The following is a 26,373-nucleotide window of genomic DNA, read 5'->3' as shown; positions in this document are numbered from 1 at the left end:
AGCCAACACCAATATCAACTTGGCACCCAGGTGAGGAAACAATTTTAGAATCCAGCCCAGGCCAGGCGCAGTGGATCATGCCTATAATCCCAGTACTTTGGGAGGCCGAGGTGGGCAGATCACCTGAGGTAAGGAGTTCAAGACCAGTCTGGCCAACATGGTGAAACCCCATCTCTACTAAAAATATAAAAAAATTAGCTGGGCATGGTGGTGCGTGACTGTAGTCCCAGCTACTTGGGAAGCTGAGGCAGGAAAATCGCTTGAAGCCAGGAGGTGGAGGTTACACCGAGCCAAGATCATACCACTGCACTGCAGCCTGGGCAACAGAGCAATACTCTGTCTCAAATAAAATAAAATAAAAATAGAATACAGCCCAGTCGAGTCTTTGATGACTGCTACCTAGCCACCATCTGACTGAAACCGTATGAGATACATAGGTTTTAAGTGGTTTGCCTCAACTCTGTTTTTCTTGAAAAATCAGCTGTTATTTTCGGTATGTGATTTTGCAGAACATGAAGTTTTTCAAGAACACATACTAACTTATAGCATAACACCAGTTATCTTTCTAGGATATGTAAAAAATGAGAGGCACAGATGGGAACTGGGACCAATGAGGGAAGAGCAACCAAATTTCCCATCTCATGCTTACTCCATGAGTTACTGAATAATATATAGTAGCAATTTTCAAGGTGTGGTCCACAGATCCCAAGGGGTATTAAAGAGGATCTGCAAAGTCGCAGCTATTTTCACTACATTACGATGTATTTTGTCTTTTTCGCTCTCATTCTCTCATGACTGTTCGTACAGGTTTTTAGAAGCTATTAAGTCAGATATTAAAGAGATCTGTAAAAATTTAAAACCATACCGCTCTTTTAACTAAAAGTTTTATTTTGGAAAATTTTTTTTAATAAAAACTTTTTGTATGTTAACATGTAACTAGATTTATTATTTTTACATGAATTAAATCCTTTTAAAACTTCTCAATTTTTAGTATGATAAATACTGATAAATATAACCCACATAAGCAAATCATTTTTAAGAGTATAAGGGGTCTGGCCAGGCACGGTGACTCATGCCTATAATCCCAGCACTCTGGGAGGCCGAGGTGGGGAGTTCCACCTGAGGTCAGGAGTTCAAGACCAGCCAGGCCAACATGGCAAAAGCCTGTCTCTACTAAAAATACAAAAATTAGCCGGGCGTCATGGTGCACGCTTGTAATCCCAGCTGCTCAGGAGGCTGAGGCATGAAAATTGCTTGAACCCGGGAAGCGGAGGTTGCAGTGAGCCCAGATCGCGCCACAGCACTCCAGCCTTGGGCGACAGAGCAAGATTGTAAAATCTTACGTGAAAGGATAACAACAAAATGCAAAGAGCAAGACTTAACTGTCTTCTTCCGTCTCCACAGTAAGAAAGATAATCATTTGTAAAGAAATATATTCTAAACCCTGGGATAGAAAGACCATTTATTTTTATACACATATCTGTAAAAGTCATTACCTCATTTTTTGTGGCTTCTACTTTGGTCTTTTCCTTTGACCCTGATGTTGGCATTTCCCTTGTGTGTCCATCAGGAATGTATATCAAAACGCACGGGGCTTCCTTGCAACTATATGGGCTAAAAAGAAAATAAAGAGACAAAATAGTTTATTTGAACAAAATTATCTGAACAGCAATAAATATTGAATTCCTAGATAAATTCAATGGCACTAAGTTCATGCTTTTCTTTCTTTTTTTCTTTCCTTTTTGAGACAGAGTCTCGCTCTGTCGCCCAGGCTGGAATGTAGTGATGTGATCTAAGCTCACTACAGCTTCCACCTCCTGAGTTCAAGTGATTCTTCTGCCTCAGCCTGTAAGTAGCTGGGATTACCAGCCGCACGCCACCACACTAATTTTTGTATTTTTAGTAGAGCCTGGTCTTGAACTCCTAACCTCAAGTGATCCGGCCACCTCAGCCTCCCAAAGTGCTGGGATAACAGGTATGAGCCACTGCGCCTGTCCAGTTAATGCTTTTTGAAGTATAAAATAGTCCATTGTCTTACTATTCAAATCAGAGGCTCTTCAGAATAGTTTTACAAACAACAAATGCATAAATAAAAATTGACAGTCTTGGCCAGGCGCAGTGGCTCACCCCTATAATCCTGGCACTTTGAGAGGCCAAGGCGGGTGGATTGCCTGAGTTCAGGAGTTCAGAACCAACCTGGGCAACACGGTGAAACCCCGTCTCTACTAAAATACAAAAAATTAGCCAGGCGTGGCGGCGGGTGCCTGTAGTCCCAGCTACTCGAGAGGCTGAGGCAGGAGAATCACTTGAACCCGGGAGGCGGAAGTTGCAGTGAGCCAAGATCACACCACTGCACTCCAGCCTGCGTGACAGAGCGAGATTCTGTCTCCAATGAAAAAGAAAATTGGCCAGCCGTGGTGGCTCATGCCTCTAATCCCAGCACTTTGGGAGGACAAGGCAGGTGGACTACCTGAGGTTAAGAGTTCGAGACTAGCCTGGCCAACATGGTGAAACCCTGTCTCTACTAAAAAAATACAAAAAAGTTAGCCAGGCGTGGTGGCAGGTGCCTGTAATCCCAGCTACTTGGGAGGGTGGGGCAGGAGAATCGCTTGAACCCAGGAGATGGAGATTGCAATGAGCTGAGACTGCATCATTGCACTCCAGCCTGGGCAACAGGAGCGAAACTCTGCCTCAATGAAAAAAAAAAAAAGAAAAAAAATTGACAGTCCTTATTACAAACTTCCAATCTATGAACTTTCATCCATATGAACAAACTAAGTCCAGGGCAAAATTATATCTGCTATGTCTGCCACTAGAAAGGCATGAATGTTAATGATACTCTTGACTTCAAGAAAATTGGTCTACATACCACACCTAATCTGCTTATAAGCAGAAAAATTTCTGTAAAACATTTATTTATTTTAAAATATTTAGGGGTGGGTATGGTGGCTCACATCTGTAAACCCAGCACTTCGGGAGGCCAAGGCAGGTGGATCTCTTGAGCTGAGGAGTTCAAGACTAGCCTGGGAAACAAGTGAAACCCTGTCTCTACAAAAAATACACAAACTACATGGCTGTGGTGGCACGCATCTGTAGCCCCAGCTACTCAGGAGACTGAGGTGGGAGGGTCACCTGAGCCTGGGGAGGTCACGCTGCTGCACTCAAGTCTGGGTGAGAGTGAGACCCTGTCTCTTAAAAAAAAAGTAATAATTTATAAGAATTTCTCAATTCCAAAGGGTATAGTAATTAGCAATAATCTATTGCCACTTTTTGGCAATTATGAATAATGCAGCTGTAAACATTCATGTACACATTTTTGTGTGAACATGTTCTTTTTCTTTCGCAAATACGCAGGAATGGAACTGATGGATCAAATGGTAACTCTGTGTTTAATTTTTGGAGGAATCACCCAACTGTTTTTCCAAAGTGGCTGAACCATTCTACAACCCTACCAGCAATACATATGAGTTCCAATTTCTCCACATTTCTAACCCTTGCTATTGTCTTTTTTTATTTCAGCCATCCTAGTGGTATGTAATGATATTTCATTATCATTTTGATCTGAATTTCCCTAACAACTAATGACACTGAGCATCTTTTCATGTGCTTACATTTGTACATCTGCTTGAAGAAATGTCTATTTAAATCCATTGTTAATTGGGTTCTCTTCTGGATACAAGTCCTTTAAGAGACATATGTGCAAATATTTTCTCCCATTCTGTGACCTATCTTTTCACTTTCTTTGAAACACAATATATGTTAATCTTGATGAAGTCCAATTTATTTTTTTTCTTTGGTTGATTGTGATTTAGGTGTTATATCCAAAACAGCAATGCCAAGGTTACAAAGATTTACATTCACATTTTCTTCTGAGAGTTTTATAGTTTTTAGCTCTTACATTTAGGTCTTTGATAAATGTTAATTTTTGTATATGATATGAGATAGTGCCCAACTTCACTCTTTCATGTGTAGCTGTTCAGTTCTTCTTGCACTATTTGTTGAAAAGTTCAAAAACTTTCTAAGAATAAAACAAAAACCTACTCTGTTATTTTAGTTGGTGGTACCACCACCATTACTAAATACTTAAGGAGGGCTTAGCAACTATTAGGCACTATGCTACACTGTATGCATGCTTATGTGACTAAAGGATTATGTGAGCTTATGTGTAAAGGAAATGTGATATTAAAATGAATAAGGTTACTCATATGACGAAAAAGCCACAAGGCCATTCCAGGAAAAGGCATCAAGTGCTTTTGAAAAGCCCCAGGCAATTTGGTACATATGTTAAACAGAAGGGATCAGGGCGAGAAAACTCTAACACGTATGGCTCAAGAGACGCCGTAACATGAAAAATCTTGCGTATCAAACTCAAAAGTTTAGCTTTTACCCTGAAACTAACAATAATGTTTGTTTGTTTTTGAGAGAGTCTTGCTCTATCACCAAGGCTGGAGTGCGGTGGTGCAATTATAGGTCACTGTAACCTTGAACTCATGGGCTCAAGCAATCCTGCCGCCTCACCTGCTTGAGCAGTGAGGATTACAGGTGTGTACCACCATGGTTGGTTAATTCTTTATTTATAATTTTTTGTAGAGATGGGGTCTCACTATGTTGCCCAGGCTGGTCTTGAACTCCTGGCCTCCAGTAATCCTCTTGCCTCAGCCTTGCAAAGTGCTGGGATTACAGGCATAAGTCATAGTGCCTGCCCTACTAACAGAGATTTTTTAACAGTAGAGAAATGTGATAAAACTGTTACTCTTAAACTTTCAGACTGGTGGGCATGTGAAAACCGAACAGAAAAAGGATGAAATTGGAGGCAAGGAGATACATGACAGCCTGTTTTGGCAATCAAGGAAGCAATGCTATAGCCTGAAATAAGGCAGAGCAGTGGATCCACAGAGATGGACCAGACAGGCAACACAAACAACAGAGTTTGCTGAGTGAAAAAAGGGATGAAGGGGAAGAATAAATCAAAGATGACACCTAGATCCCGGAATTTTGAACACGTTGAGTTTGAAATGCTTGAAAGAATCTATTCAGATATCTAAAAGGCAGTTAGATTCACAAGACTAAATCTCAGGAGAGGCATTTTGACTACACAGTTACAGAGATATCACTTAAAAAAATAGCAGAGACAAACAGAAAAGAAAAAAAGGGACAAAAATTTACAGAGTTCTCCTTCTAATAATCTTATTACTTCATGGTTAGAAAAAAATACAAATATTGGTTATTTTTTTCCCTCTAAATGTACGCTGTTTGTACCATTTATCTAGTGAAAATACACTACAAAGAAAAAGATAATGGTAATAATTTTCACCCAAAGATAGGTAATATACAGTACTGAAATTTTGTTCTTTATACTTGGGCTACAAGAAAGTTAATTACAAGAGGTTTAATTTCAGAAATGAATAATTTATTAATGTTCAATGTGCATGTTGTTTCAAAGATCACTTGTTAAAATAAATTACTTGTCTAAAATGTTAAATATAAAACAAAGAAAACTGAGAAAGAGACTGAGAAAGAAAACAGTTAGGTACGTTATTTTAGTGAAAGTTCAATTTCTAAAATATTACTCACTATAAGAACTTTAAGCATTTTCATTTAGACGTTCAGTTACATTTACTTACCTAACAGGTTCATAAGGTTGATCACATATGAAGAATCCTCTTCTCTGGAGTTGTATAATATCTCCTTTTTTCAAATCCTTAAGGCAAGGATCCCCTAGCATTAGTTCTTCATGCTGTAAAGACGATATAAAACTAAAGTATACTTTCTCAAAATCATAGTAGTAAAACAACTCTAAAATGCAAGCAGTTTCCACTAACTAAAATATTCCCATTTTAAACAGATATGTTAAAAAGTTCACTACTTGAGGACACAATGAAACGGTGAAGTGTTAAATGACAATTCAATTTATCACATTTTTAAAAGTTAACATTCATAAACTGGCCTCAAAAAACCTTTTAAATAACTTGATTAGCATTCCAGAAGAAATAATTTCCCTGCTATAAATATGAAATATGATGCAAGAAGCACATAATAGACTTAGGTGAAAGGCATGCTGGCATAAGGCTTAAATACAAGGGTCAGATTTGAATCCCAACTCTACTATTTACTGTTTGTCCTCAGGTAAGTTACTCAACCTCACTGTGTTTCACTTCCTATCATCTATAAAATGGAAACATTACTTACATCTTTTTTTTTTTTTTTTTTTTTTGTAGAGACGGGGTTTCACCATGTTGCCCAGGCTGGTCTTGAACTCCTGAGCTCAAGCGATCCACCCATCTTGGCCTCCCAAAGAGCTAGGATTACAGGCATGAGCCACCATGCTCGGCCAACTTACATCTTTTGATTTAAATAAAATTCTACACATCTTATCCATTTTATCTGAGGATCCGAAATATATAAAATTAATTTTTTTAATTCTAAAGAAAAATTTAAAAGGTGAAATATGGTTTCTTTGGAAGGTTACCTTACTGTTCTTGTTGACATACTGCTTAAAGTCCTCGTCTTTTCCTAGCACTGGCTTTGTGATCAAGTGCTCATAAGTGACACAGATTACTGGAATAGGAAAAGCATGTGTAGTCTCTGCAAGCCAAGTGATCTTAGTGGTTTTCTTGTAGTCTTTGTTTTCCAAATTCAACTTTGCATCAAGAGATATGATTTTTCCATCTGCATTTCTAGATATAAGATTAAAAGTATTCAAAGAAATATTAACCACAGCTGCCATAAATTCATTATTTTGTTCTATAATAATTATTTTATATTATTATAAAATAATTTATTGTTTTATTTTGTAATAAATGGATAAGAAATTTTCTTTGGAAAAATTCCAAATCAAACATTTATTTGAGCTTCTAATATGCCAGACATATATTGGTTAATAAATACAACATAATCACTGACATCGAGATACTAATAATCAACTAGAGAACAGATTCACATACAATTGATGAGGAACATGTACATATTTATTAACCTAAAGTCACCTGCATTAAGCATTATAAAATTTGAATTACTATGTTTGAAAACATTTGGCAGTTACTTGCAATCATATGTGATAACTACACAATTAAGATTTCAGAGTTTGCATAAATCAGTCTTAAGCATACTATGTTTCATTTATAGAATCTGAAGATCATATTCCTAAGTGTAGCACACTATAGTAACTAGAAAGTCAAATTCATTATTAACCAATCAATTTTAAAGTAAATTTTAGTATAAAGATTATGTTATACATATAAATTCTGTCTAAAAGATCCCCTTGTCCCTTTTTATCATGTAATTTCTCATTAAAGCATTACAGCTATTTTTTTATATCCAGATGTAGTAATTTTCAACACCACAAATAAAAGACATCTTGATAGCCTGTTAGTAAAATGAAACATATATGGAAAAAAATTTGTGTCCAGAATTTGCAGTAGCTATGTCTGGGCAGATTTACTAGTCAGCAACATGTATGGGTCTGAATTTGGTAATGTTTAATAAGTAAATACAAATAAAATACTTTTCTCCCATGTTTATTTGAAAACAAACAAAAAGTTCTTACTTGTATATTTTTGTAATGTTGAGGTTGCCCCAATTTATAAATGTAACCATCTCACCCTCCGAAAAAGTCTCTGCATCAGCACCTTCAATGAAAACTTTGGGACTATACCACACAGGCTTCAAGCCAACCTCAGGATTCTGATTGATAAAGAAAAGCATAGTATCTGTTGAAATAACAACTGATTGAACCCAGTATGCAAATTTATACATTCATTCTATTCTTTAACCATACAAAAGTCTTCTGTGTTACTAAACTGTTAGCAGTTCATTGCTGTATTAGGAAGAAAATGCTTTACTCTTTCTCCATCTATGTATTTTAACATAAACGTATTTCCAATTCTGTTCTTAGCATTTAAACAATACATACTCGGCCTCAATAGAAATCAATAGTTTGAATTCCAGCTCTGTGACATCAGATCAGCAACCTGACCACTAATGTTAATGGAATAAGATGAGGTAGCTTGCCCCTAAGATTACTTCCAGCCTAAAAGAATCATTCATTGATTTCATAGCTAAGACAGTATACTTTATCATTTAGTATCACTTCAACTAGAATGTTTCCTATCCTTAGAATCCCACTGCTTCACGGGCATGGTGGCTCACGCCTGTAATCCCAGCACTTTGGGTGGCTGAGGTGGGCAGATCACGAGGTTAGGAGATCGAGATCATCCTGGCTAACACGGTGAAACCCCGTCTCTACTAAAAATAGAGAAAGTTAACCGGGCGTGGTGGCGGGCACCTGTAGTCCCAGCTACTTGGGAGGCTGAGGCAGGAGAATCACTTGAACCTGGGAGGCAGAGGCTGCAGTGAGCCAAGATTGCATCACGGCACTCCAGCCTGGGCAACAGAGCGAGACTCCATCACCAAAAAAAAAAAAAAAAAAAAAAAGGAATCTCACTGCTTCTGCAGCAAAGGAGAAAATAAGTCATTCTTGAGCAGTGGCTATGGGACATTATAGGACAACAGATGCCACCTTAGCAGGAAATTACGGACCTTTCAGATTTTAGAAGACAAACTTTAAAGAAAGTATTATCTATATAGATATAGATAAGTAAATTTTCTGCCTTTCTAGTGTATATGATATGGAAAGAAAAAGAGATGTGGAGAATAAAAAGAATGCCATAATTTCAGTTTTTATTTGGCAGAATTAAAAGAAAAAAGTGTTAAGAAGGCCTTTTGAAATAAACATTAACCAGCATGTGTTTAACAACTGTTCAATGAATTCACTAATGCATTTGAGAAAAATCAGTGTGTTTTAACAACAGATAACATACTAAGCTCAGAATAGAATACTGACAGGCTAAATAAAAAATACTTTGTGAGGGAAATGTTATAATGAAAATTCCACAGAGCAAACTGAGTAATCCAGTCACAATTTAAGAGTATGCTTCCTTAACAATTAGTTCTTATTTTTAACAATGAGCAGTACTTAGTAATTTAATTTTTTAAATTTTATTTGAGGTAGGGTTTTGCTCAGTCACCCAGGCTGGAGTGCAGTGGTATAGTCATAGCTCACTGCAGCCTTGAACTTCTGAGCTCAAGCGATCCACCTACCTCTGAGAAGCATGAACCATAATGCCTGGCTAATTTTTTTATTTTTCGTAGAGACAGAGTCTTGCTATGTTGACCAGGCTGGTCTTGAACTCCTGGCCTCATATGATCTTCCCACCTCCACCTCTCAAAGTGCTAGGATTACAGGCATGAACCACCAGCCTAGTAATTTAATCTAAACTATCAGACCACAACTGTCATTTTAAAAAATAAGCACTCTTCAAAACTTTTATTCTTATGATTCAAATTTTAAAATATTCAGTATGCTTCAGATTTATGCTAACTGTACGGTAGGTGATATGGCAGGTCAGATACTACTACTTACCTGGTCAAAACAATCAGATATAAAGAAAGACAAAGCCAAACCGATCAACTAAACGCACACCCCAAATCTTATTAGGATTCAAATCTTTAAAATTAAAAAGCAGCTAATGACATAAGTGGGAAGACAATCAATCATATAAAGCTACAATTTAGAATATGTACAGCTCTTTGCAATGCACATCGTCTTATATGTGAGTCAGTCTACGAACACAGTTATAAGCTTGGCTACTAGTATATGCATTAGTCTGTGAATGTAATTTTCAGTATATAATAAAGTTATTTATAGACAACTTGTAAAGATGAAATAAAACAACTCTTTCTCAGCCTGGGCAACATGGTGAAACCCTGCCTCTGCAAATACCAGCCTTGGCAATATGGTCTAACCCTGTCTCTACAAAAAAGTACAAAAATGAGCCAGGTATGGTGGCATGAACCTGTAGTCCCAGGTATTCAGGATACTGAGGTAGAAGGATCACTTGAGCCCAAGGTAGAGGATGCGGTGAGCTGAGATCAGGCCACTGCACTCCAGCCTGGGCACCAGAGCAAGGCCCATTTCAAAATTTTAAAAAAAAAAAAAAAAAAAAAAAAATCTTGTTTTGCTTCAAACTTGTCAACTAAGCAGTCATAAGAATCTGGGATGACCACAGCTTAACAAAAAAGTACTCTATGGTACTAGTATTTAAGATTTCTATTCAGGGCTGGGCACAGTGGCTCATGCCTATAATCCCAGTATTTTGGGAGGATAAGGCAAGCAGATCATTTGAAGCCAGGAGTTCAAGACCAGCCTGGCCGCCAACATGGCAAAACCCCATCTCTACTAAAAATACAAAAATTGCTGGGTGTAGTGGCGCACACCTGTAATCCCAGCTACTCAGGAGGCTAAGGCATGAGAATCACTTGAACCTGGGAGGCAGAAGTTGCAGTGAGCCAGAATCATGCCACTGCACTCCAACCTGGGCCACAAAGTGCAACTGTCTCAAAAAAAAAAAAAAAAAAAAAAAAAATTCTATTCAGAATTTAGATGGACCCTTCACTTATACTTTCCAGAGGAAATGACAGTGTAAGAGACTCTGAAGTCAAGCTGTGATTCAACAGTAGTAGGTCTAATGTTTTGGCTTAAAGACAAAGGTGACAGGGAATACCCTAGTTAATAGAGAATGTACTTCAGATTCCATATAAATATAGGAGCTTGAATTATAACTTGTCTTTCAGGATTACTCTAGGAACAGATAAATTCTTATTACACACTAATATGCTAACTCTACACAATAAAAAATAAGCACCAACTGAGCATAACAGTTCTGTGTGATGTACTGTGGATTGTTACTAAAATAAACTTTTTTAAGGCAAAAAATCCACAAAAAGATTTACTTCAATTAGTATCAAATCCTGACAAATAATGTTGAATAGAAAATCATCTCAGCTGGGCGCAGTGGCTCACGCCTGTAATTCCAGCACTTTGGGAGGCCGACGCAGGCAGATCACGAGGTCAGGAGATCGAGACCAACCTGGCCAACATGGTGAAACCCCATCTCTACTAAAAATACAAAAATGAGCTAGGCATGGTGGCGGGCACCTGTAATTCCAGCTACTCAGGAGGCTGAGGCAGGAGAATGGTGTGAACCCGGGAGGCAGGGGTTGCAGTGAGCCGAGATTGCCCCACTGCACTCCAGCCTGGAGACATAGCAAGACTCCATCTCAAAAAAAAAAAGAAAATCATCTCAAAATCATGCCACTGCCATGCAAGCACATTTTCCTTTTTATTTCCTGCTCCTTTTAACAGAGAGAAACACATTGGTGAAACTGTAAGAGTGACCTTTGGGTGTTTGGCTACTTCTTTCATCTCCTCCTGAGCTTCAGGTACATTCACTGGGATCACTTCTTTCTTCAGTAATGCAACATATCGTGGAGCCACTGGGTCAATAACCTGCAACAAATACATCCTCATGTTAAAACACTGCGATATCTTATACAGCACCATAAACAAAATAAATAATAGCACAGGAATACTAACTGGCTTTCTTGTTACTGCATTTACTAATTTTTTTCAACTGTTAACTCTTTTCTGATATTTAAGCAGAAAAAAGAGAAACAACTGTAAACTAAGACTACATGAAGGATTTAGACTTCTTTCACAAGAATAGCTACTGGCAGGTGAAAAGAAACCAATTAAAGCATAATATTAGAGTTATTTTGAAAATAATTTTAAAATCTGGTATTAGAAGGTAAGGAAAAGTTTTCCAGTGGGGTTATATCTTAATCCTAGAGGTAAATGTGATATTCAATTTTATAGTTTGGACAAGTCCATTTTAAGAGAATATGGATATTTTTGTTTCAGTATTGTTTTCTTTAATCAGTGTTAGGGTAACACATCACCATCAAAAGCAGAATAGCATTCGGTCACTATAATAAGGCAATTCTATAGATTAAAAGTATAAATGACATTTCTACTGGTTTACATGCTATATATAGAGGCCAGTACATATAGACCAGTATATTCTCAGTATATTCCCAGTACCTAGCTAGGGTCTGTCTCATATAGGTAATCAATAAATATTTGCAGATTGACTGAATAAATGGTCATACACATTATGCTCTAACCTATTCTACTTCCAAATCTGCAGTAGCATCCCCTTCTGGAGCTGATGTATTTTTCTCACTTCACTGTTCAGTGTAAAATTAGTCATGATGACCAATCACAAGAGCAATGTTTAGACACTACATATAAAGCACATGTGAGAAAAATGTAGATGAAAGCAGAGTCAAATAGCTAAGTAATGGAAGTTATTTTTTCTCATTAGAAGAATGCAGAAAACAGTGCTATAATTAAATTTGTTTTTATTTTTCCATTGTTACCATTATTGGGTTGGTTTTTTTGTCAGTGTTGAAGGTAGTTTTCAGCTTCTGAAAAGAATGATATCGTGGAAATTCTGAATGAACTCAGAGAGGAAGCCATCCTCAGAGAGGTCATCCATGCAAAGTTTGAAAAGCTATTTAACTTCTCCTCATCTGCTAATCCTCATCTGCTTATATTTCATGCTAATACTAAATCAGTACCAGCCTTTCTCAAGTTTACTGTTTCATTCCTTCCTTGAGGCTTAGAAGTCATTCTTACTAGTTAAGGATTTCTCCTTTCAGCTTCTACTGGGCTGGAATAATCAAAGATTTAATTCGTGACTGACTACTCAGTTCAGTATTTAAGTCAGTAAGATATAATTTCTTTAAAAAAGCTAAAACTAGACAACCCTGCCTAAGAAACTTAGTTCATTGCAGCTGTTTCCTCCACTGACAAAAGGAACAGAAGGATGTTTCCTATACTTGACTAATTTTAATCACCACTTGGGGCAGTTGTTAGCACAGATTCTGAGACAACTTGGTCTCAAGTAAATTTCAGAAATCTAATTTTTAACAAGCATTCCATAGGATGGTTAGGATCAGGCATATTTGGGAAACTTGAATTAAAAGACTTAAAAGGTATTTGTAGCTCTAAAAATATGCAATTCTAAAAGTCTCTGGATCAGTGGTTTTCAGATTACTCCAAAGAGTCCTAAAGATTTCAAAGAGGTGCCCTGGTAGCACTAAATGGAGGTGGAAGGACCAGAGGGCCTCCAGATCCCCTTCATATACTTCAACCAGAACAGCTATGTTTTTGTTTTATTTATTGGGGTTTAATTCTGGTAGCACTAAGTGGAGGGGGAAGGACCAGAAGGCCTCCAGATCCCCTTCACATACTTCAACCAGAACAGCTATGTTTTTGTTTTATTTATTGGGGTTTAATTTTCAAGAAAACTTTCACTGGAAGGAAGTCTCCTTATTTGTGGAGTAGGGAGAGAAGTCTCTACGTACTTTATTAGCTGGGAACAGATGCAAGGGGGTTGAGATGAGAGTTGGGAAAAACTATATTATACTACTGAAATACATACATTTTAAAACTAAAGCAGTCAATAAGGGTTCATAGAGATTGATAACAGCTCTAAAATGAACATCTTAAACCTGTGACTCTTCTGCCTTGACTGAAAAGTTAAAATCTTAACACTTAAGTAAAAGCAAGAAGAAAACTAGTGAGGTTAATGCAAAGTAAGCTACTGAAATGTCTCCTACCGCTATCAAGGAAAAAACTATTTATAGATATATTCCATTTAACTATGATACAGAAAAATAAAGTACTAGTTTCCTATCAAGATGAAAACTCAGGCTAAGAAAACAAGGATTATGGTATTGTCGAAGGGATATTGAGATAACTAATCACCCCACGTCTCTTTTCCCTTCATCCATTTCTCCCTTCTTTTCTTTACCATGTACAATTCACTCCTAAAATAAAGCTCTTTCTCCAAAGAATCACGCAAACAAATCTAGCTAATTTTTTTTTAAAACAGAATCTGCTTTAAAAAAAAAAAAAATGCTAAGCTAGTTAAGAGTAGGAGAATGTCCAAAGAATGATGATTTAGCTCTGCCAGCAACACTTACTTCACAACTCCATGGCGCTAAATTTAGTTCACTGATGCTTCACTTAAATCTTACCTGCAGAGCTTGAGAAGACAGAGCAAGTTAGAAAACAACAAAGCAGTAATTAGAGATTGAGAGTGCCATGAACTCTAAATAAGAGGGATATGTACCTCAAGAGTTGAAGGGAATGGGTTTCAGTGTATGAAGACATCATGAAGGCCAGCAATAGAAACAAAAAGTAATGATCAGAATGATTTCCTTTTTACTACCAGTTGACTAAAAACAATGCTATGTTTTAAAGATGGTATTTAATGATTAAAGATCTCACAGGATTTAGGAGAAAAAAAGCAGACTGAAAATACTCATCAACTTTCACTCTTTCCCAACCCCCAACTTAAAAGAAATGAATGGTTTTGTTTTGTTTAAACGAACAAATCCAGAAGGATCAATATAATAAAAGAAGAGAAGGCTGGGTGCGGTGGCTCACGCCTGTAATCCCAGCACTTTGGGAGGCCAAAGTGGGCGGATCACCTGAGGTCAGGAGTTCGAGACCAGCCTGGCCAACATGGTGAAACCCTGTCTATACTAAAAATACAAAAACTAGCCGGGCGTGGTGGCAGGCACATGTAATCCCAGCTACTCGGAAGGCTGAAGCAGGAGAATTGTTTGAACCCGGGAGGCGGAGGTTGCAGTGAGCCGAGATCACGCCACTGCACTCTAGCCTGGGCGACAGAACGAGACTCCATCTCAAAAAAAAAAAAAGAAGAGATAACAGCAACAAAATTCTGGAAGCTGAAAAACATAGAAGCATCCCCTCCCCACTCCATATAACCAGGCAACTGCCTCTCCCCTACCTTGACAAAAGAATGGATGTTTACTCTGTGAATAAGAGGGTATCTAGATCCTGGCAGATACCAGAAGGAGCCAAAGGAAAGGGTACTGCACGAGAGACAAGGGGAATAAGTGAATGTATGATAGTAGATTTATAAAACCCTCAGCAGTCTTCCCCCATTTGGCTCCAAAACCTGGCAGCCAGGTCTTCACACTTCAGGAAGGCGATTCAATGAAGCCCCTCTGGGAAAACTGCCTAATCCTTGAGAAAAGATATAAAATTACTAACATGGAATTTCTCCAACAAACTAGCCCAGCCAGATCATTGTACAGTGAAGCTCAGTTGAAAGCCCAACTCTCATTCTTCAGGCTTCCAATCACTCTTTACTTCCCCACATTAAACATAAGCAGATAACCAAGGCTCTAACCAGATATCTGAGAAATACCTTTAATGTGAAAGAAACCAAAATAAGCAAATTGGGGAGAAGAGACACTACTCTGCAGAAAACCCTACTATTAATACCATGAAACAAGAATAGAGAGTTATTTTGAAAATTCAGAGAACAAGAGAAACATTGGAACTATAATAGCATAAATAAAATTCAACAGAAAAGTGGGAAGATAAAAATTAAGTAGATCTGTGATAAACTAAAAGACAAGAAAGAAAATAAGACAGAACACGAAACGAGAGTACCAGTCCAAGAGGCCCAACATCTTCCCAAGAAGAGTTCCAGGAGAAGAAATATACAATAGAGAAGAAAGAAAAAGAATTCAAAGCCAGGCACAGTGGCACACACCTGTAATCCCAGAACTTTGGGAGGCCGAGGCGGGTGGATCACGAGGTCAGGAGTTCAAGACCAGCTTGGCCGAGATGATGAAACCCCGTCTCTACTAAAGCTACAAAACTTAGCCAGGTGTGGTGACAGAAGCCTGTAATCCCAGCTACTCAGGAGGCTGAGGCAGTAGAATTGCTTGAACCCGGGCAGCAGAGGTTGCAGTGAGCCAAGATCGCGCCACTGCACTCCAGCCTGGGCGACAGAGTGAGACTCTGTCTCAGGAAAAAATAAAACAAAAGAGAAAAGAAAAGACAAAAGAAATAAAATAAAAGATGGAAAGGGAAAGGGAAAGGGTGAGAATTCAAGAAAATTTCCCAGAACTGAAGGAATGAATTTCCAGACTGGAAGCCACATGTTCTTCCAATGATGTGGATGAAAACAGACCCTCACCATGGCCTATTATCATGAAATTTCAGACTAAAAACACAGGTCAGATACAAGGTTTCAAAAATTTTCTTCATCCCATCCTCCCCTTGTCAGGGAGCTGGACGAAGTGTCCAAAGAATGACACTGTGCATTACAGTTCTGTCCATTACAGAACAAAAGCAAAGGGAATCCCTAGGAAGATGATGAAGAGACCTAGGAAGATAGCTGTGCTTCAGAAGCCAATGGGCCATGAATCCAAATCAGGTTATAGAGCAGCACAGAAGGCTCCAGCAGATGTCTCCAAAATAAACTGAAAGTATACCTAAGGCATTTGAATATCTTGGTGAGAAATTTGCACATCTTGTGGAGACAGAAAAGTATGCAGGGGGGTTGGGCGTGGTGGCTCACACCTGTAATCCCAGAACTCTGGGAGGCTGAGGTGGGCGGATCACGAGGTCGGGAGTTCAAGACCAGCCTGGCCAACATGGCAAAACCCCGTCTCTACTAAAAATACAAAAATTAGCTGGGTGTGGTGGTGGGCACCTGTAATCCCAGCTACTCAGGAGGCTGAGGCAGGAGAATCATCTGAACCCGGGAGGTGGAGGTTGCAGTGAGCCCAGATTGTGCCACTGCACTCCAGCCTGAGTAACAGGGTAAGATTCCGCTACAAAAAAGAAAAGAAAAGAAAAGTACGCAGGAGTGGGGAGAGGAAAAAAAAAATTTAATTTTTTTTTTCTTTTGAGACAGGGTCTCACTCTGTCACCCAGGTTGGATTGCAGTGGTGTGAGCAGGACTCACTGCGGCCTTGATCTCCTGGGCTCAAGTGATCCTCCCACCTCAGCCTCCCAAGTAGCTGGAACTACAACAAGTGTGCACCACCAGGCCTAGCTAATTTTTTTTTTTTTTTTTGGAGAGATGGGGTCTCACTATGTTGTCTAAGCTGCTCTCAAAATCCCAGGCTCAGGCGATCCTCCTGCCTTGGCCTTCTGAACCGCTGGGACTAGAGGCATGAGAACCTGGCTTTTTTTTTTTTTTTTTTTAAACAGAAAAACAAAAACAAAAACAAAAAAACGAAAAATAAGCAAATGAGAGGGAGAGACAAAGCAACACAATCAACTACAAGCAAACCAAAAAGTTAGGAGAAAAAGTAAAAGGCCGAATTATTTATCTTCCATCATGGGAAGTCAACTAATATGTCTAAACATAACTAAAAAAGTAGTAACACATATATTTCATTCAGCAATATAAGCAATAGGCCGGACACAGTGGCTCACGCCTGTAATCACAGCACTTTGGGAGGCAGAGGTGGGCGGATCACAAGGTCAGGGGTTTGAGACCAGCCTGGCGAACACAGTAAAACCCCATCTCTACTAAAAATACAAAAAATTAGCCAGGCATGGTGGCACATGCCTGTAGTCCCAGCTACTCGAGAGGCTGAGGCAGGAGAATCGCTTGAACCCGGGAGGCAGAGGTTGCAGTGAGCCTATACTGCACCATTGCACTCCAGCAAGGGCGACAGCAAGACTCCATCTCAAAAAAAAAAAAAAAAAAAAAAAGAAATATAAGTAATAAATACCAAAAGAACTATCTAGAAGAGATGAAAGTGCTTTCTCCAGGGAGACTATGAAAGAAGATAGAGAGAGGAGTGTGTTGTTCATCTTAACAGACCCTACAGAACTATTTGACTATAGTAAAATATATTTCAGATATCTGAAGTGTCTATGTTTAACTTTATTAAAACTTAAAATCAGTAAAAATTGTACTGTTAATGAAAAGTACACCAATGTTAACTTTGCCAGCAAATTCTACTAATATTTATTATTAGTAACTGCAGCAACAGAAAGAACCAATTAACAATTCCTTTATGTATCAAAAACTAAACACGAAAGACCAAAATAAAACAAATTCAAGACACATGCGAAACAAGCAACTATATCTTGAGGCAAGACATCAGCACCATCAAGCAGCAATCCCAAATAAGAATTTACAGAACACAATCACAGAAACCATAATTTAAAACATGGCATTTGAATGATTTGCCTTATTATAGTGTCCAAGCATCTGCTTTCCAATTAGTAATTAACAATGTCAATAGGCAATGTTCCTCATTTGACTTTCAGTTAATAAACAGTTAAAAAAAAGAAAAGCTGGATTCAGTAAGACAAAGGAACTGTAATTAATGAAACTTCAATACGACTTAATGAAATATATACTTTTAAAATTCTATGTCCTCTCAGCACACAAGGGAATGAGGTAGAATGCAGTTATCCCAATATTCCCTTTGGCACTAAGAAAACCAGAGGACATGGTTTTTAACACTAGGAATAATGCATTTTCAATGCGTTTGTATAAGCAAGTCTTTTATATAAATGTGATTGTGCTTCAAAGCCATATAACATCTCAGGTTTTAACATGTAATATGCTAAAAGCTATGTTTAAGGCAAATAAAAGCATTAAGTAATACCTTCTTACAGAGAGCTCGCAGCTTGAAAGCAGAAAAATGAAATGCAGAGTGTTCATAAAAAATTTAAGGAAAAAACTATTACTGTTCCCCATAATTCCAAGTTTGTTTGTTTCAATCATTGTTACTTATTTGGAATAGTTAATAGGCTTAATTAATGCTCTTCATGTATTTAAAAAAGGAAAACATTCCATTTTCCTGAAAGTCTGCAAAATGTTAATATTTTTCACAAACTTTTCTCTACCATGAGCACAGTAATGACTTCTACTTGTACATTATTTGGGACTTAGGCATGAGAAAAGAAGACAGAGAGTTAAAATACATACCTTTTTGTTAAACGCCCAGATTTTGTCCCACTCCATGTTCACAACTGAACGTGAGGAGCCCTAAAAAACAATAACAACACGATTGTAAGGGCAAGAAGTATTAATTAGAACTTTGCCTTTATTTCATGCTAAGCATGTTTAGAAAAAAAAAAAACTTGATAAATACTTTCAAGTTTACTTCTAGTGAAATATAAAACTCAGTGTATACAAACTAATTTGGTTACCCTTAACAGTTCACTGTAAAGGTTCAGTCTACAGACTGGTCACAGTCAAGTCATATAATTCACTGCTAAAATTACTTCAGCTGCCTTTGTCCAAACCTAGCTTAGGAGTTTAGGACATTTTCAATTTTTCACTATTATAAGCAGTGATAAACTTTTTTTAAAAAAAAAAAAGTTTGTTTAAAAAGAAAAAAAAATCTGCCCTTGGATCATAAGGCACAAACAAGGAATAGAAAGAACAATAGAGATAATAAAGACTAAAGGGACAGTAATAGAAGTACCTGAAATTTCAAACAGAGAAGCTGGAAAAGAAACTATAACACACCTGAGCAGCAATAAACTGTTTCAGTCCTTCAACTGTCATCCCTCTTCTCAGTACACCACGAACCGTAGGGAATCTTGGGTCATCCCTGGAAATATGTAAATTTTAAGTACCAAGGAAACTTTGTAATGTGTAGATGTGGAGAGTAGAAGATACTTAATGAATAATAAATTATATTCAGCTTGTTAAACTTTTGGCTAAGAGCTAGTTATACTAATTAGGTAGATTGCAATACCAGTGAGCCCAAGTTCAAGGAACAGGATAACTGCTGACCTGTCAAATACTGCAGTAAAATAAATGCACTACTGGAAACAGTAGAAGCACATTTGAAAAAAAAGACACAATGGTGACATTTTCAAATATGGAAATCCCATGCATTAATACATTTTTATTTATCAAACATTTTCAATGTCCCTATTCCACATAGGACCATGAGAATCAGAAAAAAGATGGTATCCTGTCATTCACATATGAATATACTTTATAAAGCCCTTTGGAATAAAACAAAAACATATGTAGGAAATTAATATTCTGCAGGGATTTGCAAACCTTGGTAAGTATGCAGTAATACCCTTTTAATGGAGCTCAAGATAAACTTTTACATCTTCACTTCGACTCAAGGGTATTTTGACCTTCTTGGGACCTAGCCAAAAAGAAAAACCTCAGCCTCAGCAGAGAGTAGACATCAGTAACCAAATATACCAACGACCAGAAAGTCAAAACTATTTTTCTATTAAATGCTAAGACCTGCAGAGGATGTGCCCTCATGTGTGTTTTTCATTCCATGATCCCCAGTGGGCACTCCATTATTTGTGGCATTAAAACAAGAAGCGGGGAGCCCTAATGCACTGGCTGAGAAGAAGATAAGAACCAGGAATTCTATAGGCCTACCCATTCCCCTCCTCCCAATCACCTTCCCTATCTCTCAAGCAGTTTAAAAATCACTGATCTACTATGTTCTTACTTCTTGTCAATTCTAAGTAACATTAAACATACCATCCATCTACTAGTCCTTCATTGACAAACCATGTGAGTTTTCTTTTGGATAGCACTGTGTTGTTGAGATTTAGCCGACTATATTCCCAAATATATGGTTTTCTTATGCCTAAAGCTTCAATAATCCAGTAAAACTGCTCATCTCTGTCATGGTATTCTGTTGTTCTCAGGGCATGTGTAACACCTTCGATGCTGTCAACTATGGGGCAGGCAAAATCATATGTTGGATAAACACTAGAAAAAAATAAAATAAAATAAATAAAACATTTTACCCTTTCCCTCTTAGATTAGGCATTATAAACAACAATACTAATTTAAAATGTAATTCTTTACAAGTTAAGACATTCTTAAAAACCAAAAGATTTTATGACTTTTAATACTCAAAGTATATCAAAACATTATCAGCCTTTGAGAACAATGAGTCAGTTATCAACTTAGCAGTCAAACAAAAAAGCAAATTTGCAATCTAATACAAAATTCGGTATTGGCTTGGCAAATTGTATAATCATAATATTTCTGTAATGGCCAACGTATAACACGGTAGGAAGCAATAAACAATACATGTAATAATTTTAAGGAAATTTAGCTTTTGAACATCTTTTTTTTTGAGACGGAGTCTCACTCTGTTTTGAGTAATCCCTTACTCAAGTAAATCCCTAAAAGTCTTAAAAGTAGTCAAACACACTCAAAAACAGTGCTCCATTCACTGTGTAAAAAAAAAACCGACAGACCAGAAAATCGTTAGGTTAAAATTACATTTAAGATGAAATAGTCTTAAAAACAGTTTCTGACTAAGATAATGTATACAATTTACATGTAGTATCAATTTGAATTAAAATATATATATATATATATATTAGTACATTATGCTTTCTTTCTTTTTTTTTGGAGACAGTCTCGCTCTTTTACCCAGGCTAGAGTGCACCGGTGCGATCTGAGCTCAGTGCAACCTCCGCCTCCTGGGTTCAAGTGATTCTCAGCCTCTCGAGTACAGATGGGATTACAGGCATGCGCCACCACGCCTGGCTAATTTTTGTATTTTTTTTAAAGTAGAGATGGGGTTTCACTATGTTGGCCAGGCTGGTCTCAAACTCCTGGCCTCAAGTGATCCACCCGCCAAGGCCTCCCAAAGTGCTGGTATTACAGGCATGAGCCACTGCACCCAGCCAATGCTTTCCTTTTTGTCTAGAGACAGGGTTTCACTCTGTTGCTCAGGCTGGAGTGAAGTGGCATGATCACAACTCACTGTAACCTTGAACTCCTGGACTGAAGCAATCTTCTTGCCTCAGTCTTCCAAGTAGCTAGAACTACTGAAGCGTGCCACCATACCTGGCTAGTTTTTTTTTTTTAATTTATTTTTTTGGTAGAGACAGGTTCTTGCTATGTTTCCCAGGCTGGTTTCAAACTCCTAGCCTCAAGAGAGCTTCCTGCCTCAGACTCCCAAAGTGTTGGCATTACAGGCACGAGCCACTGTGCCCAGCCATTATACATTCTAACTTTTAAGATACAACTTGATTAAGATGCTACTGCATTATGCTTTGCAATTATTTGATACTGAAAATGTGTATCCAAAGTCACTTTTCCAAATGTATTGAAAGGATTTGCTTAGTAAAACAAGGATTAATCCTGGGAAAAATGATATGTATGCACATATAATCACACGTGTGTATTTGTCTATATATGGACAGACATGTCAGCACCCACGAGTTTAAAGTAAGTCACATCAGCTAACCAAGTAATCATTTACATTTACCATTCTCTTCAGAAGTTTTAATTCAGCATTTATGTGTAGTACGCTTCTTCAAAGTATTAAAAAATATATTTTATGATTTATTTTATAAAGTAGGGTTTGTTTTTTGGAAAAGGTCTATTTAAAACAAAGATTCGCTAACCTACAAATCCACATTGAAAACTAATCTAAACACATGTTACCTTCTTGTATTGTTCATATTTCTGGAAGTTTCCAATACTATTACTTTTAGGAATCAATTTGTGCAAAGTAGACTCAAAGTTTACTACAGGAAGCAAAGTATCTTCACCTAAAGATGTACATCACAGTATACCTAATCAATACAAAAAAAGCAACTCTAGGCAGACTCAGGACTTTCATAGATGGAAGTGATCTTAGAAATAATGTGGTATAACCTTAATTGACAGGTGAGTAAACAGCCCCTGAAAGGCTACATGCCTTTACAGAAGGCCACCAGCCAGTGAACCCATGGATGAACAAAAGGCCAGGTTTCTTGACTATTTTGCTTGTACTCCATGTTTAAAGATCAAAACAAAAGCACAGAAGGCTACCTAGCATATTGAAGGAGATATACTTACTTGTATTTATTTCCAGTTCTTGGATGTGGTTGAATTTTGCAGCGATAAAGGGTTGGATCTCTCATGCATCCATTGTTACTACTCATATCAATTTTTGCTCGCAAACAACAGGACTGACCAAACTGGCTCCCTTTTTTCATTTCTTCCCACATTTGTAGATTCTTCTCAATAGCTATAAAATGACAATTATATTACAGTTCACTAATCTGGTTAAATTCAAATTATTCTCATAGTGGTATAATTTGATATAAATTTTCATGTTCTTGTTTTATAACCACCCTGTGTTAAAAACACTGTAATAGTTCCAGTATCCAGCACCAAGAGCAAATGCATCATTTTTTAATGAAAGAAGTTTCACAATACATTTAGGAAATACAAATACGTTTTAGAAAAGGTAACATCAATACATTCCACTCATGTAGTATCAATTAAGCATAAGAAAAAGTACAAGGCCTGAAGGCTCCGCTCACCTAGTGTTTCCCTTCCCATCATGGCACAACGGGCCAGCCCCTTCTTTTCTCATCTCCCTCAAATTTAACATTCTGCCTTTAAAGCAGAAGCATTCTCTTATTTTGCCACCTCATGCCTAAGGGACAGAATGGTTTGGTCCGGCCCTAAGGTCCCACAGGCATTGGCACTACAGCCCGTGCCTATCTAAAGAACACAGCTCAGGTTGAAAGTCTGAGCTCATGGGCTCCCTGAAAGCCCCTTCATCATACCAATGAGAAGCAGGATACTTACTCTTGGATCCAAGAAAATAAGAGGTGATAGAAAACAGTGATACAAGAAAGAAAAGAGTTTAATACTAGAAAAAAGGACTCTATATTCCAAGTGGCTATGGTTCCCCCTATATCACAATATCTAGCAAAAACCTGCCCCGTATGCATACAAACTGTTAAACAATAATTTTCTGTGGAAGCTACTAGAAATGTAACACACTTGCCCTCAAATAATCAAGATAGGTCTAAAAGTCCATTGGTTAGCCACCTCTGAAAATGCAGAAAACCTTTTCAAAATAAAAAAGACTCATTATAACTATTTTAATTTACTAATACTTCCCAAATGTGGCACTCAAGGTTTAATTACAGTGAAGTTCTGACAACATAATTAGAGAATGAAAATAGCCCAATTTAGAAGTTCAGGAGAAAAGTCATGAATAAGAAAGATATGCTCTTTAGTCAAGTGATATTTCAGAGATATAGGTTAGTACTGAGCTTGTATTATATATTACATTCACATTTACCCACATGCCAAAAGGAAGACTTGGGTGACAACATTATCATCAAACATTGTATTATAGAAAGGCTAAGTATTTAAAGTAAGAAAACTGTAAAACGTTGCAGAAGGAATCCTTCAAATTGAATGAATACAATGCAAAAGACTACACATAATAAGTGAGATACTAAGGGCATATTCATATGCAGTTGTGATGTCAATAAAATAACAAGAACATAAAGTTAGAGAAAGAAAAAAGATTTCTAAGACAAATGAGTCATATACCCAAATGTGTTTAAACTAGCAGCTTTTGCCAGATGCAGTGGCTCATGCCTGTAATCCCAGAACTTTGGGAGGCCAAGGCAGGCAGATCACAAGGTCAGGAGTCCGAGACCAGCCTGGCCAATATGGTGAAACCCCATCTCTACTAAAAATACAAAAATCAGGCTGGGCGCGGTGGCTCACGCCTGTAATCCCAGCACTTTGGGAGGCCAAGGTGGGCGGATCACAAGGTCAGGAGACAGAGACCATCCTGGCTAACACAGTGAAACCCTGTCTCTACTAAAAATACAAAAAATTAGCTGGGCATGGTGGCAGGCGCCTGTAGTCCCAGCTACTTGGGAGGCTGAGGCAGGAGAATGGTGTGAACCTGGGAGGAAGAGGTTGCAGTAAGCTGAGATCGCGCCACTGCACTCCAGCCTGGGTGACAGAGCAAGACTCCGTCTCAAAAAAAAAAAAAAAAATACAAAAATTAGCAAGGTGTGGTGGCACACGCCTGTCGTCCCGCTACTTGGGAGGCTGAGACAGAAGAATCACTTGAACCCGGGAGGCAGAGGTTGCAATGAGCCGAGATTGCGCCACTATACTCCAGCCCGGGCAACAGAGCGAGACTCCTTCTCAAAAAAAAACCAAACAAACAAACTAGCAGCTTTCACAAAAAAGAAATCACATTCTACTAAAGAAGCACAATATAAGATCAATTAAAACATAAAACAATGTGCCTTACGGTTTTTTCTATGTTTAGATTCTATCCTCTGCTCACGTTCTGCTTTCATCTGTTCAGCAGGAGTATCATCCACGTAAGCCTTCCCTTCTTGAATTAGCTTCTCTGCATACTTCATTATAGTTTCAAAATGATCCGAAGTATAAGTAAATTGATCTGGTTTGATATGCAACATTGCAACATCTTCCAAGATAACCTGTAGTAAGAAACCAAAATAACCATCAGTATATCGTTTGCATTTTTTCGTGCATTTTCAACCCTTGATACTGCATTTAGGCAAATGTAATATAGACCATCAGTCTTATTTAGCCTGAAAATGGTTGTGGAAGTTACATGATATTCGATCAAAAAAGAAAAAAGAGATAGATACTCATTACATTAGCCTCCAAATTTCCAGCTGAGAAAGCTGATCTCACGATGGAGTTTTCCATTTACTTTGGAAAAGCTGGTCATTACTGGGAGAACTGACAATCATTTGCCCTCTCTTTGAATATACTGCCATACTTCTGAATAAAGATAAGAGGCTAGGAAACCTTCACATTTTCCAATACCTACTTAGTGTTTATTTCATTCATAAACTTAAGATTATATGACCAAAAAAACTGCCTCCAGTGACCATTTAATAAATTGGTATTATAGGAAAACATATCATTCAGGTAAATTCTATAACTGGGGAAAAGAAAAAGAAATTTTAAGTTTTTTGGTATGGGAGCTGGACATTTCTTGGCTTAGGTCTCAGATATGGAATATATAGATAGGGAAAAAAGCAGCTATGAGAACAAAATTTATTTTCATACCATGAAGGTATTAAGTAATCCTGTAACTTTAAATTCACTTTCTGACAAAGGGTCATCACTACACTTTTAATTACCTTCTCAAAATCTTCCTTTTCTTTTTCAGGATTTGTGTCATCAAATCTCATGATCAGTTTCCCTTTAAAGTTAACCTGGTAGTGCTGGTTCAGAAGAGCAGCTTTTGCATGCCCAATGTGTAAGTAACTAAAACAAAAACATTTCACAAAGAAACTCATTAACATGTTTTAACTAAATACTTAAACTTAACCTTTTTGAGGAGATGAGAACTAAACAAAAGTCCTTCTAATTGGTACCCAAGTCATATTTTATTCTCTAACAAAAAGTACTGTGATAGAAAATCTGACCCTGACAGGAAAAAAAAAAGACTATACCATATATAAAACAATTATAAGAAACAACTTCATATGTAAAATCTCACAGAGGGGACAAGGTATTTACAAACATTGCAGCCTTAAGGAGACTCTCCTTTTTCTTTTTATCAAAAAGAATGATCATTTAATTAAAGTAAAGCTGCTTCAAAATTGTTTCCAATGCTACCTTCCACTGTTTGTCTTTAATAAGACCTACTACTACTGAGAACTGGGTGCGACCTATGCCACTGGAGATAAGCTCTTCTGAGACTGTCACTGTGATGACTAAATGAAAAGAGCACATGACAATTAGTAAAAGCCGCTTTACTTCTCTAGGCTTTGGTTTTCTCAGATGCCAAAATAAAAGATTTTTTTTTTTTTTTGAGACGGAATCTCGCTCTGTCGCCCAGGCTGGAGTGCACTGGCATGATCTCAGC

The 26,373-nt window shown here is 37.6% G+C and overlaps 1 protein-coding gene across 2 annotated transcripts in view; it reads right to left on the bottom strand.

Moving 5' to 3' along the window:
- The window catches only part of EPRS1 (glutamyl-prolyl-tRNA synthetase 1), an 84,051-nt gene that overhangs the window by 32,075 nt on the left and 25,603 nt on the right, over positions 1–26,373 (bottom strand). For both annotated transcript variants that reach the window (XM_063671985.1, XM_054478738.2), the window contains exons 9-19: positions 25,643–25,769; positions 24,775–24,967; positions 22,554–22,725; positions 20,226–20,459; positions 19,233–19,317; positions 18,687–18,746; positions 11,237–11,347; positions 7,547–7,683; positions 6,470–6,677; positions 5,625–5,737; positions 1,497–1,614 (exon numbers count right to left, since the gene is read on the bottom strand). In XM_063671985.1, the coding sequence (XP_063528055.1) occupies positions 1,497–1,614; positions 5,625–5,737; positions 6,470–6,677; positions 7,547–7,683; positions 11,237–11,347; positions 18,687–18,746; positions 19,233–19,317; positions 20,226–20,459; positions 22,554–22,725; positions 24,775–24,967; positions 25,643–25,769 (1,558 nt within the window). The remainder of the gene's footprint in view (positions 1–1,496; positions 1,615–5,624; positions 5,738–6,469; positions 6,678–7,546; positions 7,684–11,236; positions 11,348–18,686; positions 18,747–19,232; positions 19,318–20,225; positions 20,460–22,553; positions 22,726–24,774; positions 24,968–25,642; positions 25,770–26,373) is intronic.

The sequence above is a fragment of the Pongo pygmaeus genome, chromosome 1, assembly GCF_028885625.2.
Source record: "Pongo pygmaeus isolate AG05252 chromosome 1, NHGRI_mPonPyg2-v2.0_pri, whole genome shotgun sequence".
Classification (NCBI taxonomy): Eukaryota; Metazoa; Chordata; class Mammalia; order Primates; family Hominidae; genus Pongo; species Pongo pygmaeus.
The sequence above is the reverse complement of the archived record's forward strand: the minus strand, read 5'-3'. Positions and strand labels throughout refer to the sequence as shown.